The sequence below is a fragment of the Hipposideros armiger genome, unplaced genomic scaffold, assembly GCF_001890085.2.
Source record: "Hipposideros armiger isolate ML-2016 unplaced genomic scaffold, ASM189008v1 scaffold_1706, whole genome shotgun sequence".
NCBI classification, from domain to species: Eukaryota; Metazoa; Chordata; class Mammalia; order Chiroptera; family Hipposideridae; genus Hipposideros; species Hipposideros armiger.
The window spans coordinates 59,226-73,849 of record NW_017733056.1 but is presented as its reverse complement, the minus strand read 5'-3'; the positions used below and the strand labels follow the sequence as shown (position 1 = coordinate 73,849).

The 14,624-nt window shown below is 39.6% G+C and overlaps 1 protein-coding gene across 1 annotated transcript in view; it reads right to left on the bottom strand.

The window, feature by feature from the left end:
- Positions 1-299: 299 nt before the first annotated feature.
- Positions 300-14,624, bottom strand: part of SUCLG1 (succinate-CoA ligase GDP/ADP-forming subunit alpha) — a 39,394-nt gene continuing 25,069 nt past the window's right edge. Inside the window, exons 6-9 of the mRNA XM_019634494.1 lie at positions 9,573-9,656; positions 7,794-7,945; positions 2,074-2,262; positions 300-527 (exon numbers count right to left, since the gene is read on the bottom strand). Coding sequence (XP_019490039.1) covers positions 501-527; positions 2,074-2,262; positions 7,794-7,945; positions 9,573-9,656 — 452 coding nt within the window. The 3' untranslated portion in view covers positions 300-500. The remainder of the gene's footprint in view (positions 528-2,073; positions 2,263-7,793; positions 7,946-9,572; positions 9,657-14,624) is intronic.

Here is a 14,624-nt window from a genome sequence, read left to right as displayed (position 1 = left end):
GGATAGGGAAGGTAAGCGGCCTCGGCAGAACCACAGAAATATACATGAGCTTCTGCCTGTAATCCTGACGATGATGATGATGATGATGATGATGGTTCCTCATTATATGCCAGGGACATTATATATTTATCTCTAATCCTCAAAACTAGTCTCATTCTCTCAAAAGTTTTAGTTAGAATGTTCTCTACAGAGCCCATTAAAACACACACACTCACACACACGCTCACACACATATACCTCCATATCTCCTATTTCCACCGCCCCTCACCCTGGAACAATAAAAGGTCTCCAAAACCATATTCAAATCAAACGGTAGATTTATTGGCTGTCTGTTACACAACGAGGTGACAACATCTCAATACAGGACGCTCTAAACCTCGGGTGGGCTTCCCATTGTACTGGAAGCCCGTGACAGTGGCGCACAGGCTGACAGTGAGTGGACAACAGAAGCACCCTGGTCCACATTTCCACAGGCTTTAGGGAACCTTGTGTTCTTTCTTTCAGAGCATTTTCCTCTTTTCAAACTCCTTGAGAAACAGAAGAGAGGGAGAAGAAGAGAGAAGAAAAAGATTAGAGATCCAAATTACATTCATGGTCAAAGTGATTCTGAAACCTCTTCTCATCGGGATTCTATGAAGAACCAGAAATTGCAGGAGCAAAATGTACCAAGATGAGAGTAACTTGAATACAAAATAACAGCTTTCAAATTAGTCTGTGTCAGCTTGAATTTCACTGAGTTAGATGCAGAGCTTCAATTGTATGCCTTCTAAACACAGAAGCCAAGAGGCTGTGAATTATACTTATTTTTCAACTGCAGTATTAGTATTAGGAGTTGACACACCCGATTGTGCTTATCCAAACCTTGAATGCGATACATACATGAGCCACACATGCCCTATTAATAAAGCGACAGAAACAGGTTTGCTTAGTTTCTCAGAGAAAATTAAATGCAGATTCAGTTACTATTTGAACAAAATGTAAAGAACCTCAGAAATATCTAAAAATGAAACAATACTGAATATCACGTTTCTCTAGACTGTCTATAATAATTGGAATACAACAATTGTGTAGCTGGCTGCTGCCACTTACTGGAGGAAAATGGTAACGCATGTCTCCAAGGTAAATTTTTAAGCATTTGCTTTTTTCCCTTTTCCTCCCGCTTTTAAATAAAATTTGTCTTCACACACTCACCAACCATCCAGATTTCTTTCAAACACTATGGCACATAATGTTATATTCCAAAAGACAGGATCATGTAAAGATTCAAAATAAAACAAGGAGCCCATTTTATAATCCCTAAATCAAGGGCAAAGACTGTGTCAAAACACTATTCCCTCTTGGGAATACAACTTGCGCCTGTTTTCAGCATGCTTAAAAAGTCTTCTTTTCTGTTTGCTTTTTTTATCAAGGCTATAATCATCATAAAAATAGAGTCTTAAGTGATAATGCAAAGAGACAGGCTGAAAATCGTTACAAAGAGATTACAGAAGCTAGCAAATCATTTACAATATTTTAAACCACAATGTCCTATTAAAAAGGGATAAGAAAAGCAAATGGTTAAGAAGTCCATCCTCCAGACTGTAACAATAATGGCATCCCAACACAGCCAGGGTCAGAAACTAAAGGCTCTTCTATAAATTTGCCTCTACCCTGACTCCATCCAGCTTCCCTTTCTTGGTACTCAGCCTTCAACCCCTCCCCTTGGAGACAGAAACACATGCCATCAGCACAGCTGTATCCCTAAAGCCCTCCATGGCAAAAAAAACACAAAGCAATTTTATGCATCATCCACAAAATAGAATTCATGGCATTTATCGACTCTGAAATGCTTTCTTGCATATTGTATCTTGACACTCACAAAAGAGCAAATCCTCATATTTAAAGAAAAGTTATCAGAACGTTATTCCCGGTCATGCCCAGTTAGGACAGTAGGACATAAATGGAGTTGCTAGAGGCTGTGAGGCTGCACACCAGAAAGAATGAACAGGTAAGGCCCAGGAGAAAAGACCATGGCTTCCAGGTACCCAGTGTGGCCCCCACTCGAAGGCCTTAACTTCAGAGCAGTCCGCTCACCTTGTAGATGGTGGATCCCAGCTGCGCAGGAGACATGCTGACCACAACGCCAGCGCTCTGAAGGGAAGCGATCTTCTCTTTAGCTCCACCTTTCCCTCCAGCAATAATTGCTCCTGCATGACCCATTCTCCTGCCGGGAGGAGCCGTTAAACCAGCAATGAAGGACACCACAGGCTTGGCTTTGGGACCCTGGAAAGTGATATTTTAAACACTGATGAATAAGCTGATCAAAACTGAACTTCATTTCATGGCTCCGTCAGTAAATGGCCAATGGCTCGGACAGGGCTCGTCATTCATCCTTACTAAGAAAACCGACGCAAATACTAAGCTGCAACGGAAACTACTGCACTTCCCTTTGTGATGACTCAACTTTTCATACAAACTTAGGAAAACAATCCTGAGCAAATTTTTTATCTGTTTAGACCGTCAACTTCAACTTCACTGGCCCAAGCTATTTTACAAAAACATGCTCGCATGCGACTCGTGAAAAAACAAAAACCCCACTTGAAAATATCTGTTCTGCAATTTGTGATAATAATGAATTAAGACGCAAGACCAGGTTATTTACTTTTTAACCTGATTCTATGCCTTAATTCATTACTAGTTAACCCTTAATAAATCTGCTCAAAGAAAAAGATGAGGTGGGAAGGCACACTGGAGAGGACCCAGGACTAGGAGTCACCACTTTATTTCCAGTTGACTAAAGCTGCATGACCATGACCGTGGACAAGGCACAGCACCTCTCTAGACCTCAGCTTCCTCACCTGGGAAATGAAATGGCTAAACCAGACTGATGGCCAAGGGCCCTTTCCCCTCTGAAATTCTATGACGTCTAAGAAGGAACATAAGGACTAATTTTATTCAACCAAAATCCACTCTAACGTGCAACCGCTATGTGCATACACAGCACTGTAGTAAGTTCTGAGGTAAAAATAAAAACCCACACATGGAAAAGAATTCCTGTGCTCTGGGCTTATAGTGTAGTTGAAGAAATAATACAAACCAGGTATACACATCAATGAGTTAAGAGATGCCATGAGACACAATTTATGAATATATGGTTAAGTTTCATGGTGAATGAAAATACCACGTTCATAACAGGAGTCCAGAGGCACGAAGGGGTCCGGGTGAGAGGGGGGCCTGCGGAAGGCGGAGCCTGAGAACAGTGGCGTCTGAGGGCTTCATTCAAGCACCAGCGCCTCCCCAGATCAGCGGTTCTCAAACCATGGGATCTTGGGACCCGTCATACCTATAAAAATTATTGAGGATCCCAAAGAACTTGTGTTTATGTAGATTATAGCTGATATTTACTGTATTAGAAAGTAAAACTGAAAACTTGTATAACTATTTATTAATTTATTTAAAATAACTTTTTAAAACTGTTTTTTAAAAAACACTGAGGGAGAACAGTGGAATTATTTTACATCTCTGCAACTCTTGAATGTCTAGTAAAATGCAAATCGATTTTAATATCTGCTTTTGCATTCAACCTATTACAATATGTTGACTGACGTCCAAGAAAATCTGGCCTCAGACACACATGCAGTTGAATAAGGGAGGATCAGATAACTGTGGATATTCTTCTTTGATACTACATAAACCTCTTCAAGTGGCATTTTCTTAAAAGTTAGATGCAATGCTAGAATCTGAAGCCACGGCAATGAACTTTTTGTCCTTTGTTACTTTAAAATCCATTAGTCTGTCCTGCATTTCAGTGGCTCTGGCCTACCATGATTTTGTAACATGCTTTGGTCAGATGGAAAATACCAGTTCCCTAAGTTATGCAGATCTTCCCGATGCTGACACATTTCATCTTTCAATATCAACAAATCACACTCATCACTATCACCAGCAATCTCATTAGAAATGAGATTTTATTTAGCAGGGAAGTTGTCAAGTTCACAGTGGCAGTTACAAGTTTTCCAAAATCTTAATATTCACTTGGAAGCTCAAATTTTACTATTGGCAACAAATACTATGATATGGCAGGTTCGCTTTGTTCATTTTTGAGAAAAGGTCTGCAAATATCCAAGTCTGAATAACCAGTTTGTCTGCCAGTCGCTCTTTTGAGTAAAATTGGTGTCCCATGAAAAAAGCAGCGAGGTCAGCTCACAACTCAATTGGGAAAGTGCTTTACTTCCCATTTCATCACCAAATACTAACTCAAGATCAAAATTTAATTAAATTAAAATTTTTTACTGCTTCATCAAGGACATTCTTAAATAAAATTGGCTTTTCTCACTCTTCTTTTGCTGCGTGTGCAGGGCAGTGAATGACGACTAGCGCGGTTTGCTCCCACTGCCCTGATCCCTGCTAGGGACCAGTAGGCCAGCTTCTCGGGGCCCGACACCGCTTACTCCATCCAGCCTTGTCTCCCACCTTCTTCCCTGCTCTTTATCTTCCAGTAATTCCAGGCTGCTCTGCCTCTATTCCTCTGCTAGGAATGTTTTCCATCTTCCTCGGGTGCCTGGCACATTTCTACTTAACTTCTAAGACCTCTCAAGACTTCTCTCCCTCCACAAGCCTTTCTAACTCCTCCCACACTCCGCACAGAGGCCCTTAGTGTCGGTCACCTTCTGTTCAGTGACCCTGCTTGTGCCTTTCACACTTTCCTACTGTTCCTCTCAGTCACTGGCTGTAACTTATTTCCCACATGTTCCCTCTTCTCAACTATAAATTCCCTGAACACAGGGCCTATGTCCTCACTTAAAAGGAAAAGACTCCACACGTCATTTATTCATTCACTCATGGGCTCTGCAGAGGATCTGAGCATCTCCTATATGAGTGGCACTAATTCCACGTGATCTCTCTGTCCCTGTACTCAAACTGTCGGAATATTGCACTAGGAAGGAACAAGATTATGATGAGCTGAAAACGTCAAACAAGTTTACACTCTGTCCTATTAACAAAGAAGAGTCACTTGAGATTTCTAATCAGAGAAAAATACAATTAAAAGACATTGGGGGCAGTGTAGTCTGAAAATAGGACATAGAAATGATGACAGGAGTGAAAGCCTAAAAACAGAACGACCAGTTAGGATGCTCTCTGTACAGTCTGAACAGAGGCCGGGGACTGCTGACTCTTGTCCTTAATCCCTGCGACCTGACCCTGAACCCCTCCAGGGTATGGGGAGAAGTCAGGCAGACTTGGGTACAAATCCTACCCCTGGTTCACTTGTTGTACAGTTACCATAGACAAGTTATTAACCTCGCACTCATAAGGACAAAATCATCTTACTAAAAGGGTCAAGATAAAGGTTAAGCAACACTATTTTCGCCAATAATGTCATTGTAACGATGATAATAGCAGTTGTAACAGCACGTAGCATTACTAAGGGTTCACTCTGTGCCGGTTCGTGTGCTAAGTGTTTTACATAATATGTCAACTGAATCATTCGACCTAGAATTTTGTCCATAGCAGATCCTCAATAAAAATTAGCTCCATAAGAATTAACCAGGGATAGGAAAACATGTACCAAATGAGACAAAATGTATATGTTTAGTTTCTCTCATTAAATTCTAGGCTATTCAAGGGATTCAGAGTTGGGCCTCAATACATTTAAAAATTCACTTTAACATAGTGATAGTCATATTAACCTAAATTTTTTTTTTCTAAAAAAAAGTCAGCTTTTACCTCAATTCCAAACTCTATAACTTTTCTGAATTTGCAAGACACAAATAACATCGTATTCCAATCTCGTGATTACTGGTGCCTACAGTGCCAAGGACCGGGCTGGACACCAAGGATGCCAGTTCCCTGCCGTCCATAATCGTCTAGAGTGAGGGGCAGGTACTAGGCATGCCCTGCTGCAGAAGGAATAAGCAAAGGCAAGCGAGAATGAAAACAACTGGCCTGTCAGATGGGACGCGGCTCTGAAAAGGAAGGTTAGAGTGGTGTGTGAGGGACTGGAATACGGTGCTATTTGTCTGACATGTGATGAGAAACTATAATGGTTTAAAACCAGGGGGCAGGAGGCAACGACGTCTGTACTTCAGAAGGGCAGGTAATTTTGGTGGCCATAAGCAGGATGGGTGGTAGTGGAAGGGAAAAGAGCACGGGCATCAGGGATAAATTATCGGCATAGCCCAGGTGAGACAAGGGCCTGAACCAGAGCAGAAGGACTAATCACAGACGATGCTCTGAATCTCAACATACTACTAAGATCTCAGAGACAGATGTTGGAAACTGAGTGGACGCGAGAGACAAAGAGAGAAATAAAGGACGATTCGGAGGTTTCTGTCTTGGAAACAGCATGAAGGATGATGTTGTTTATATGCCGTAATCATTCACACTTAAGGAACAGGCACAGGAAGTAACTCGAGAGAAGATAAAGAGAAGAGCCTGGAGAGAAACCGAGAGGATGGAGAGGATAAAGAATGAACTGAGGCTGCTGGTGACCTCTGCAGCAGTGTAGGAGAGTCAGATTCAACAGCAGCAGCAAATAACTCAACAAGAGCGCTTACTGTGGGCCTGGTATGACTCTGCTGTATGTTCCAGAGTCATTTAAATGCCACAGTCCTTACGACGACGCTAGGAGGTGGGCACTACTGTAGTCCTATTTTGCCAAAGAGAAAGCTGAGGCACAGTGAAGTTAAGTAACATGCCCAAGGTCACACAGCTTCTAAGTAGCAGACAGAAGCCAAATTGCTGAGGGTTGTGGAGTGAATAAAAAGGAAAGACATCCACAGAGTGAGTTATACCTTATACAGATATCAGAGTTTAAAATCGCCACAGAAGGAAATCAAATATACTCAAAATAGCCTTGGAACATTCCTTAAATCACATATAAATATGCATTGTTTTGTGTATGCTACCCTGTAAGTCTCCAGTATCCATTATTTTTCTGTGGCATTTAATTCATTCATTCCTCAATTCCTTTCATAAACAGAAAGTGATCTCCTCCCACTTGCCCAGCCTCCTGACGGTGCTTCTATGCTCATTCGTCAGTGTCGGGAAATCCTGGAAAACCTTGGCCCGTCCCCCCCAGGCCCTTGCCACAGCGGTCCAGAGCACACGCTCACTGAGGGGGCTGGTGGGCACTGAGCTGCTTCCGGCGTTACTGTGCGCTCTCTCCTTCACCCCAGAAAGAGAGCTTAACTCTCTTAGGCTAAATGAAATTATGATACCACTCCACACCATTTTTTACGTTTAATTCTGAGAGGCAACAAGGAAAGCCTTCACAGGACATAGATACTAAAGCTTTTCTACTTGACCTTTGAAGGGAAGTACTACTCTACCAAGAAAGACTAAAGCGAGAGGGAGGTAAGATTCTGGAAAATATAAAAGACAGGATCTTTAGAAGGTCAGCCTTGAAAAAGAGAAAGAAGACTTATATCCCCTGAGGTCAAAAGAAAGAACACTAGTGATAAGTGAAAAACGCACTGGAAGGTAAAGTGGGGGCTTTTGGGCTGACAGACAACTTGCATGGGTCTCCATTCAGCAGGAGGCCAACTTAACTACCACAAACGTGTGAGGGGACGCTTGGTTAAGGACTCAGAGTGGAGAACAGGCATTGTGGGAAAGTGGGGGAAGAATCAACCCAGAAAGAATCCAAAGTTTTCTCTGTGGTTAGTACCAAAGGCCCAGCTAAGGAAATGTTTGATTTTATTCTTCATGTTTCCTTAAAAAATTAATCTTTGAAAAAATAAACATAACTTCCTAAACAGGTCAGTGATGTTATTCAAGAGCACAGAGCTATATTTTTCTGCAGCCAAACTTACTGAATTATGCTGCTTCAAAAATTCTGCAGCATTTTCCTCTGCGTTGCCGCCGATTTCACCAATCAATATGATGCCGTCGGTGGCTGGATCACTCAGAAAGACTTCAAGGCAGTCAATAAAATCTGTTCCGTTGAAAGGGTCACCTCCAATGCCTGAAAAAGTCAAAGAATAGCAAGAGCATAAAAATCAGGTCAAGAAATGTTGTTTCTACTGGTTTCTTATTTGGCTTACTCCTCTCACCAATATTTTTAACTGTATCATCACTCTTGCACTAAGCATTAAATAAAATCACAGACTGGTACATTTATTTGTTTAGAATATTACATGAATCCTAAATGATGGTTGGATTCTGACACTCACAAAGAAAACCTTTTTCTTTTAGCTCCTTTATTAATCCTCTTTCCTCCCACAAAATTATTCTGAGACAATTGTTTAAAAATGAGCATTTTAAGAAAATGGATGTTTGTGTTGCAAGCGAGAATGCCTTCTCTGATTAAACATTTAACAAATTTCTTTGCACAGAGTAACTATTAGATGAGGCACATTGCAGAGAAGCCACTCACAAGTTTTAAGATAAAAGTCCCTGTGAAGGTCAGGGTGGACAGTGCCAGCCCCGCCTCCCTCAGACCCAGAGTGGGTGATGACAGAGTCCACACATAGGGCTCTACTCTACAAACACGACATCCAAGAAAAAGTTCTTGGAGAGAATTAAAGTAAATGTTCCTCATGCTGGCCGCCACTTTTTTTGGTAAGTTATAAATTTACTAAAGGCAAGATGATTGACTTCCTACCCTTGATGCATCTCTGAAGGACAAAGCTAAAAAAGGGGAGTAACATTTATTGAATGACAACCATGTGCCAAGTACTATGTCTTAGCACACGTTAGACCTGCCGTTTCCTGATTCTTCCAGCCTCTCTGTGATATGGGCATCATGATTCTCAATTTATAAATTAAAAGCACAAGCTGGAAAAGATGGAACTGGCAACTCCGTTTCAAAAACCTTTCTTATTGTCCATCATGCTGAGTTACCTAGTGTGTAAGACTGTGCTTGACACATAGGAAAGCCAGGTTAATGTTTCCAATCCTGGTTTCACGAATTCGAGTCTTAATGAAAATACTTCAGGACCATATTTTATAATTTTTTATTAGAGAAAGCTATTTTTATAAGTTTTTAAAAAGATATTCTAACAATTTGAAGAAATACTTATGAAAATAGGAAATTTGCCTGGCTTTGGCAATACCAAAATTATCTTAAAATGTAAAAACTTCTTTACTTTTAAACATGGGAGGCAGTATGATATGACAAAAACACCGGTCTGTCAACAACCTAGATTTTCTCACCCATCAAGCTGTAATGGTACAACTTTTCAGCTTAGAGGTACCTCAGAGGGTTGTCTTAAGCATCAGATAATGAATGACAAAAAATTCAGTAACCGTGAAGCACTGAGTTGTAGCTTATAATGGTAACAAATGACAAAGAGAGTAACAAAAGTCCTAATATGAAGGGCCACTTCTTCACTGCAAGCAGAATAAGTGATGTTTGCAGGCACCAAGGCTCTGTAGGAGCCACATGTCCAAGGATGTTTGTTCCTCAACATGGACTCCTTGACTATGAATCTTGAAAAGTACAGAAGAGCTTCACACTTAAGCAAATTAAATTCGAGATCATAACATCTTTTTAATAAAATGGTATCAAAATCTCTTGCAAATAAATTGTTGTATTCATTCAATGAAAATATTGCATTTCAATAAAACGATTTTAGCAAAAAATCCCTCACCAATGCACAAAGATTGCCCCAGTCCAACTTGTGTTGTTTGGTGAACCGCTTCATAAGTCAGGGTGCCAGATCTGGACACAATACCTTAAAGGAAAAAAATTCAAAAATATTAAAGTGTGTTCATATGACAGACTACCATAGGAGAAACTAAATTACGAATACAAGTATAAATAAAATCCATCTCATGATTTGTCATCTGAATCAACAATATCTTTAAATGATAAAAGAAGGCTTAAAGTAGAGAGGTTTTAAAAGTGAGACATAGGAGAATGTACTTTGTTAAGGTTATTGTTTGACTATAAGAGCAGTGTAAGAAAGACCGAAATTACCTCTTCTAAGAATCTTTACAAAAGGGAAAATATCCATATGAAGTTGGTAGGTACAATCTTGCTTACGGTGGCAGGTACAGGTTAGGCTTATAGATACCCAAACTATTAAACCACCAAAATCTTCAGCCTGCAAAACTACCACTTGTCACATTTAGCAATGCTGCCTATCTTCCCCACAACTATTTTTCTAATACTTTTCAAATTTCAACATATAGGCTTTAAAGAAAACTGGGAAATAAGGTCACAATTCCTCTGAGTTCAAGTCCACCACCTAATTTCCTTCATACAATGGGCCTATGTGGAAGGACCTAATTTCACGCCTGGACAAGGTTTGTACACGTAGGGGTAGGGCTGGAGCAGTGGCAGCTAAACACCTTCTCTGGTAATTCACTAAGCTTGGTTGAGCTACATGGAAGGTAATTTATTTCATGCCACAATCTATGTATGAGTCTATCTCTAATTATAACAGGTTGAGAAGTATAAATGAGTACCTTTAGTTATTAGAACACATTATATAAAAATATTTTTAAAAATAAAACAACAAGCTTTATATGGGCTAAATCAGAGAACAGATTCTAGAGTGCTGAATAATTCAATTGTGTTCATGGTTTGCTTTCTTTAAACTTTTGCCCTGGAGCACTTTTTAAGAACTCAGAAGATTCTTTTCTAACAATATGACCCCCCATCAGGACAAGTAGAATTCTTGTCAGACACAAAAACCATAACCATAAGCTACCTCAACTTCAATACAGAATGTTTACATTCTTAAAGTTCTGTGTTACTGTCGCTGTATACTCATGCATACCAAGTGTATGGTCTGTGCATAAATGCCCATCTTCTTACTACGAATTCTGGTGCACATAACTTTAGATTAGTCAGTCAGTCTTCAAACTGAAAGACGTGTGTATCTTGGTCAGCACTAGACAATACCCTACAGAACACTGTTAGATTGCTTTTAGATTAATTTCACCAGACAGCAAGGGCTGTAACTCCCTGACACAACTGCTCATTGCACATGGAACTCTGCACCAACTCCTCAGCCCAGCATCGTCCCAACCTATCTCTCCAGACTTGTCCCTACTCTACTCTAGTGAAACTGATTTATTCCTCAATTATTCACATTTACTCTGTCACCATCTGACAAAAATTCTAACCATCCTTGGTGGTCCATATTAAAAGACTGAATGCCAATTTCTCTTTGAAGTCTTTCCTGATTCCTCAAGGAAGAACACTCTTCTCCTACCATCTGGTTCAGTAGGAGACCACCATGGTGCTCGAGTCAGTGGTAACTGTCTTCCTTGGAAGACTGCGACCTCCAGGGAATCAGTAAGCAGCACTGTTCTCCCCATCTGTGTTCCTAGCATTGAGCACAGTAAATATTTACCGAATGAGTCAAAACTGAAAACCCTTCAATGAAGGACAACCCTCTGCTTAAGCAAAATCTAATTCCAATAGTTTTAAGACCGTTCACTAACTGGACCCTCATTCATGATAAATGAGAACCACTACCACCCTCCCCCTTCTGTCTCTTGCCAGTTTCTCCCTGTTCTCAGAGCTTTCTTTCCATCTTCATCCTCTCTCTGTAACATAACGTCTCCTTTCTGGTACCTTTCATAACTGAGGTTACGTAGGTAATGCCTATGTACCTATATATCTGGTGCATTTAGCTTTTAAACCAAGTATCATCAGTAACTTCTTATTACATATCTTGTGTGCCATTATCTACTCTCCTTTTCCCTCTACTCCTACTTGATTCTTATAGTACAATTATATTTTAGTTGTCCATTTAGCAGCCTAGATTACTGGAAAGAACAACTACTTTATTCTAGTCTTTTGATAAATTAGTATAACCATCAGTGAAAAGTAACACCAGGATCATTCCTTTAAAGGAATTCCATCTTATTATATAAATGATATTTAAATTATATAAGTGCAAACTGCATACACATTAAAGGTAATGAAAACTATGATTTTAGGGTAGATTACTCCTGCCATCCTTAAAATATATATAGTAAAAGAGACTATTACTTTCAATGATCTATCATAAGGATACTCCTGCTACTGAAAAGTATTATATTCTTCCTGCTAAGTACAACTAAAAACCCTGGGAGATATAGATGATTGATTGATAGATAGATAGATAGATAGATAGATAGATAGATAAGAGAGAGAGTGAGAGTGAAAGGAGAGAGGGAGAGAGGGAGAGAAAGAGAGGGAGAGAGAGAGAGGGAGAGAGAGAGAGAGAGAAACAAAAAAATGTATACACATTTTAAGAAAGGAAAAAACTGTATTAAAATTATGCTGATGGCAACCACTTTGAGCACTTCTTGTAACTGCAACAGTAAAACATGACTTGTATGTATCTTTTGTTATCGGTATATATTTAATATTACAATTTTAATACAGTTTTTTTTCCTTTCTTAAAAGGTGTGTACATTTTTTTGGGTCCCCACACACAAATATATATATATACATACATATACATATATATATGTATATATATGTATATGTATGTATATATAACAAATGTAAGAAATCTCTGAAAGATGGAAAGCAGAGTGACTAGGGACCTCAAGACTCAAGAAATGATAAAGTGGTGAGTTCCCTGGGTTTTGTCTCATGTATCCCAGACATGGAGCTAAAAAACCAGCATCCTAGAAATATATAAAAACACAGGGAGAAAACAAAAGCCCCTCTGCGCCAAAAGCCTACTCTCTCTAGCTGAAGAACCAAGAGAAGGACAACCAGCAAAACAGAACACTTTTAGACAATAACCGCTCCATACCAATCAAAGACTACAGAAAAAACTGTGCCTCCACCTCCACTCACGTGAGCAATGGCCACAAGGGTATCCTAGACTTCCACATTTTCAAGGCTGCACCCAACACGCCTGCCAGGATGGTAAAAGGGAAGACCAAGTAGGCAGTCGGGACTTTCCTCCACGCAGCTGGTAATGAGCCCCTCCCCACCACCACGGTATCACAGTGGAAACCTTGTGGGGAGCCTGTATGTCCACCTTCATCTGGCAGTAATGAGGCACTTCTCCATCTCCTGGGCAGGGTGGGATCAGCAAAGGCCCAATGGAGAACGTCACCATCACCCAGCAACAGCAGGGCCACCCGCACTGAAGGGTCAGTGGAGACCAGTGAGGAGGCAGAACTATCATCCCCAGTAAGGAGGAGCCTACCCACTCCGTTATCAACAAAGGCAAGTAGGGAACTTAAGACTCTCCCACCACCTGTCAGTAACAAGGCACCTCCCCCCACAAGCCCTGTCAACAAAGTCAGCTAAAACAAAAGATACAAACAAGACCCAGAGTCTCAGGACATAATACCCAAAATATCCTGGTTTCAATCGAAAATCATTCTGCATGCCAAAAACCATGAAGATATCAAACTGAAAGAAAAGAGACAATCAATAGATGCTAACAGCAAGATGAAGGGGATGTTAGAATTATTGACAAAGATTTTAAAGAAGTCATGATAAAAAAAAAAAAACTTTAACCATTATGAACATGCTTGAAATAAATGAGAAAATAGAAGGCCTAGTCAAAGAAATATGAAGTCTCAGCAAAAAAATAGAAGCTATAAGAAGAAACCAAATAATTTTGGAGCTGAAAAATATAATAACCAAAGCTAAGAGCTCAGTGGGTGATCTCAATAGCATAATGGAGGGAAGAGAGGAACGAGTCATTGAAAGGAGAAATAGAACAATGAAAATTACCCAATCTGAATGGTAAAAAAAAAAATAGACTGGGAAAAAACAATAAAGAGAGCCTCAGTGACCTATGGAACTATAACAAAAGATCTAATATTTGTCTTATTAGAGTCCTAGGAGAGGAAAAAAGCACAGGGCTGAAAACTACTTGAAAAAATGTCTTACAAAAATCCTAAATTTAGCAAGAGACTTACTATATATTCAAGAAAGTGAGCAAACCCCAATCAGAATAAATGCAAAGAAATTCACACCAAACCTCATCATAAATAAGCTTCAGAAAACCAAAGACAAAAAACAAACAAACAAATAAACAAAAAAACTTGAGAGCAGCAACACCTTATTTACACAGAAAAAACAATTCAAATGACATCATCTCATCGGGAAGCAAGGAGTGGAACAAGATTTTTCAAGTGCAAAAGAAAAGAACTGTCAACCCTGAAACCTACACGCAGTGAAATTATCGTTTGGGGAGAAAGGGGAAATAAAGATGTTCTCAGATGAGGGAAAAGTAGAGAATTTGTTACTAACAGATTTATCATAAAAAAATGGCTAATGGAAGTTCTCCAAACAAAAAGGAAATGATAAAAGAAGGAATTTTGGAATACCAGGAAGGAGAACACAGTACTAAGAACTACGACTATGTGTAAATAAAACAGACTCCATTTCTCTTGAGTTTTCTAAGAGGAAGACATAAAACTGTCCCTATTTTCAGATGACATGATTGTCTGCATAGAAAATGCCAAGGAATCTACCAAGAAACTCCTATCAAGTTCAGCAACGTTGTACAATACAAGATAAACATTAAAAAAATCAACTGTGTTCCTATATATTTGCAATGGACACATGGACACCAAAATTAAAATACAATGAAATTTACAATTGCTTTTGAAAGAAATACGTAGGTGTAAATCTAACAAAACATGCACAGCACTTATAAACTAAAAACTACACAATGCTGAAGAAAGAAATCAAAGGCAACCTAATTAAATGGAGAGAAATACCATGT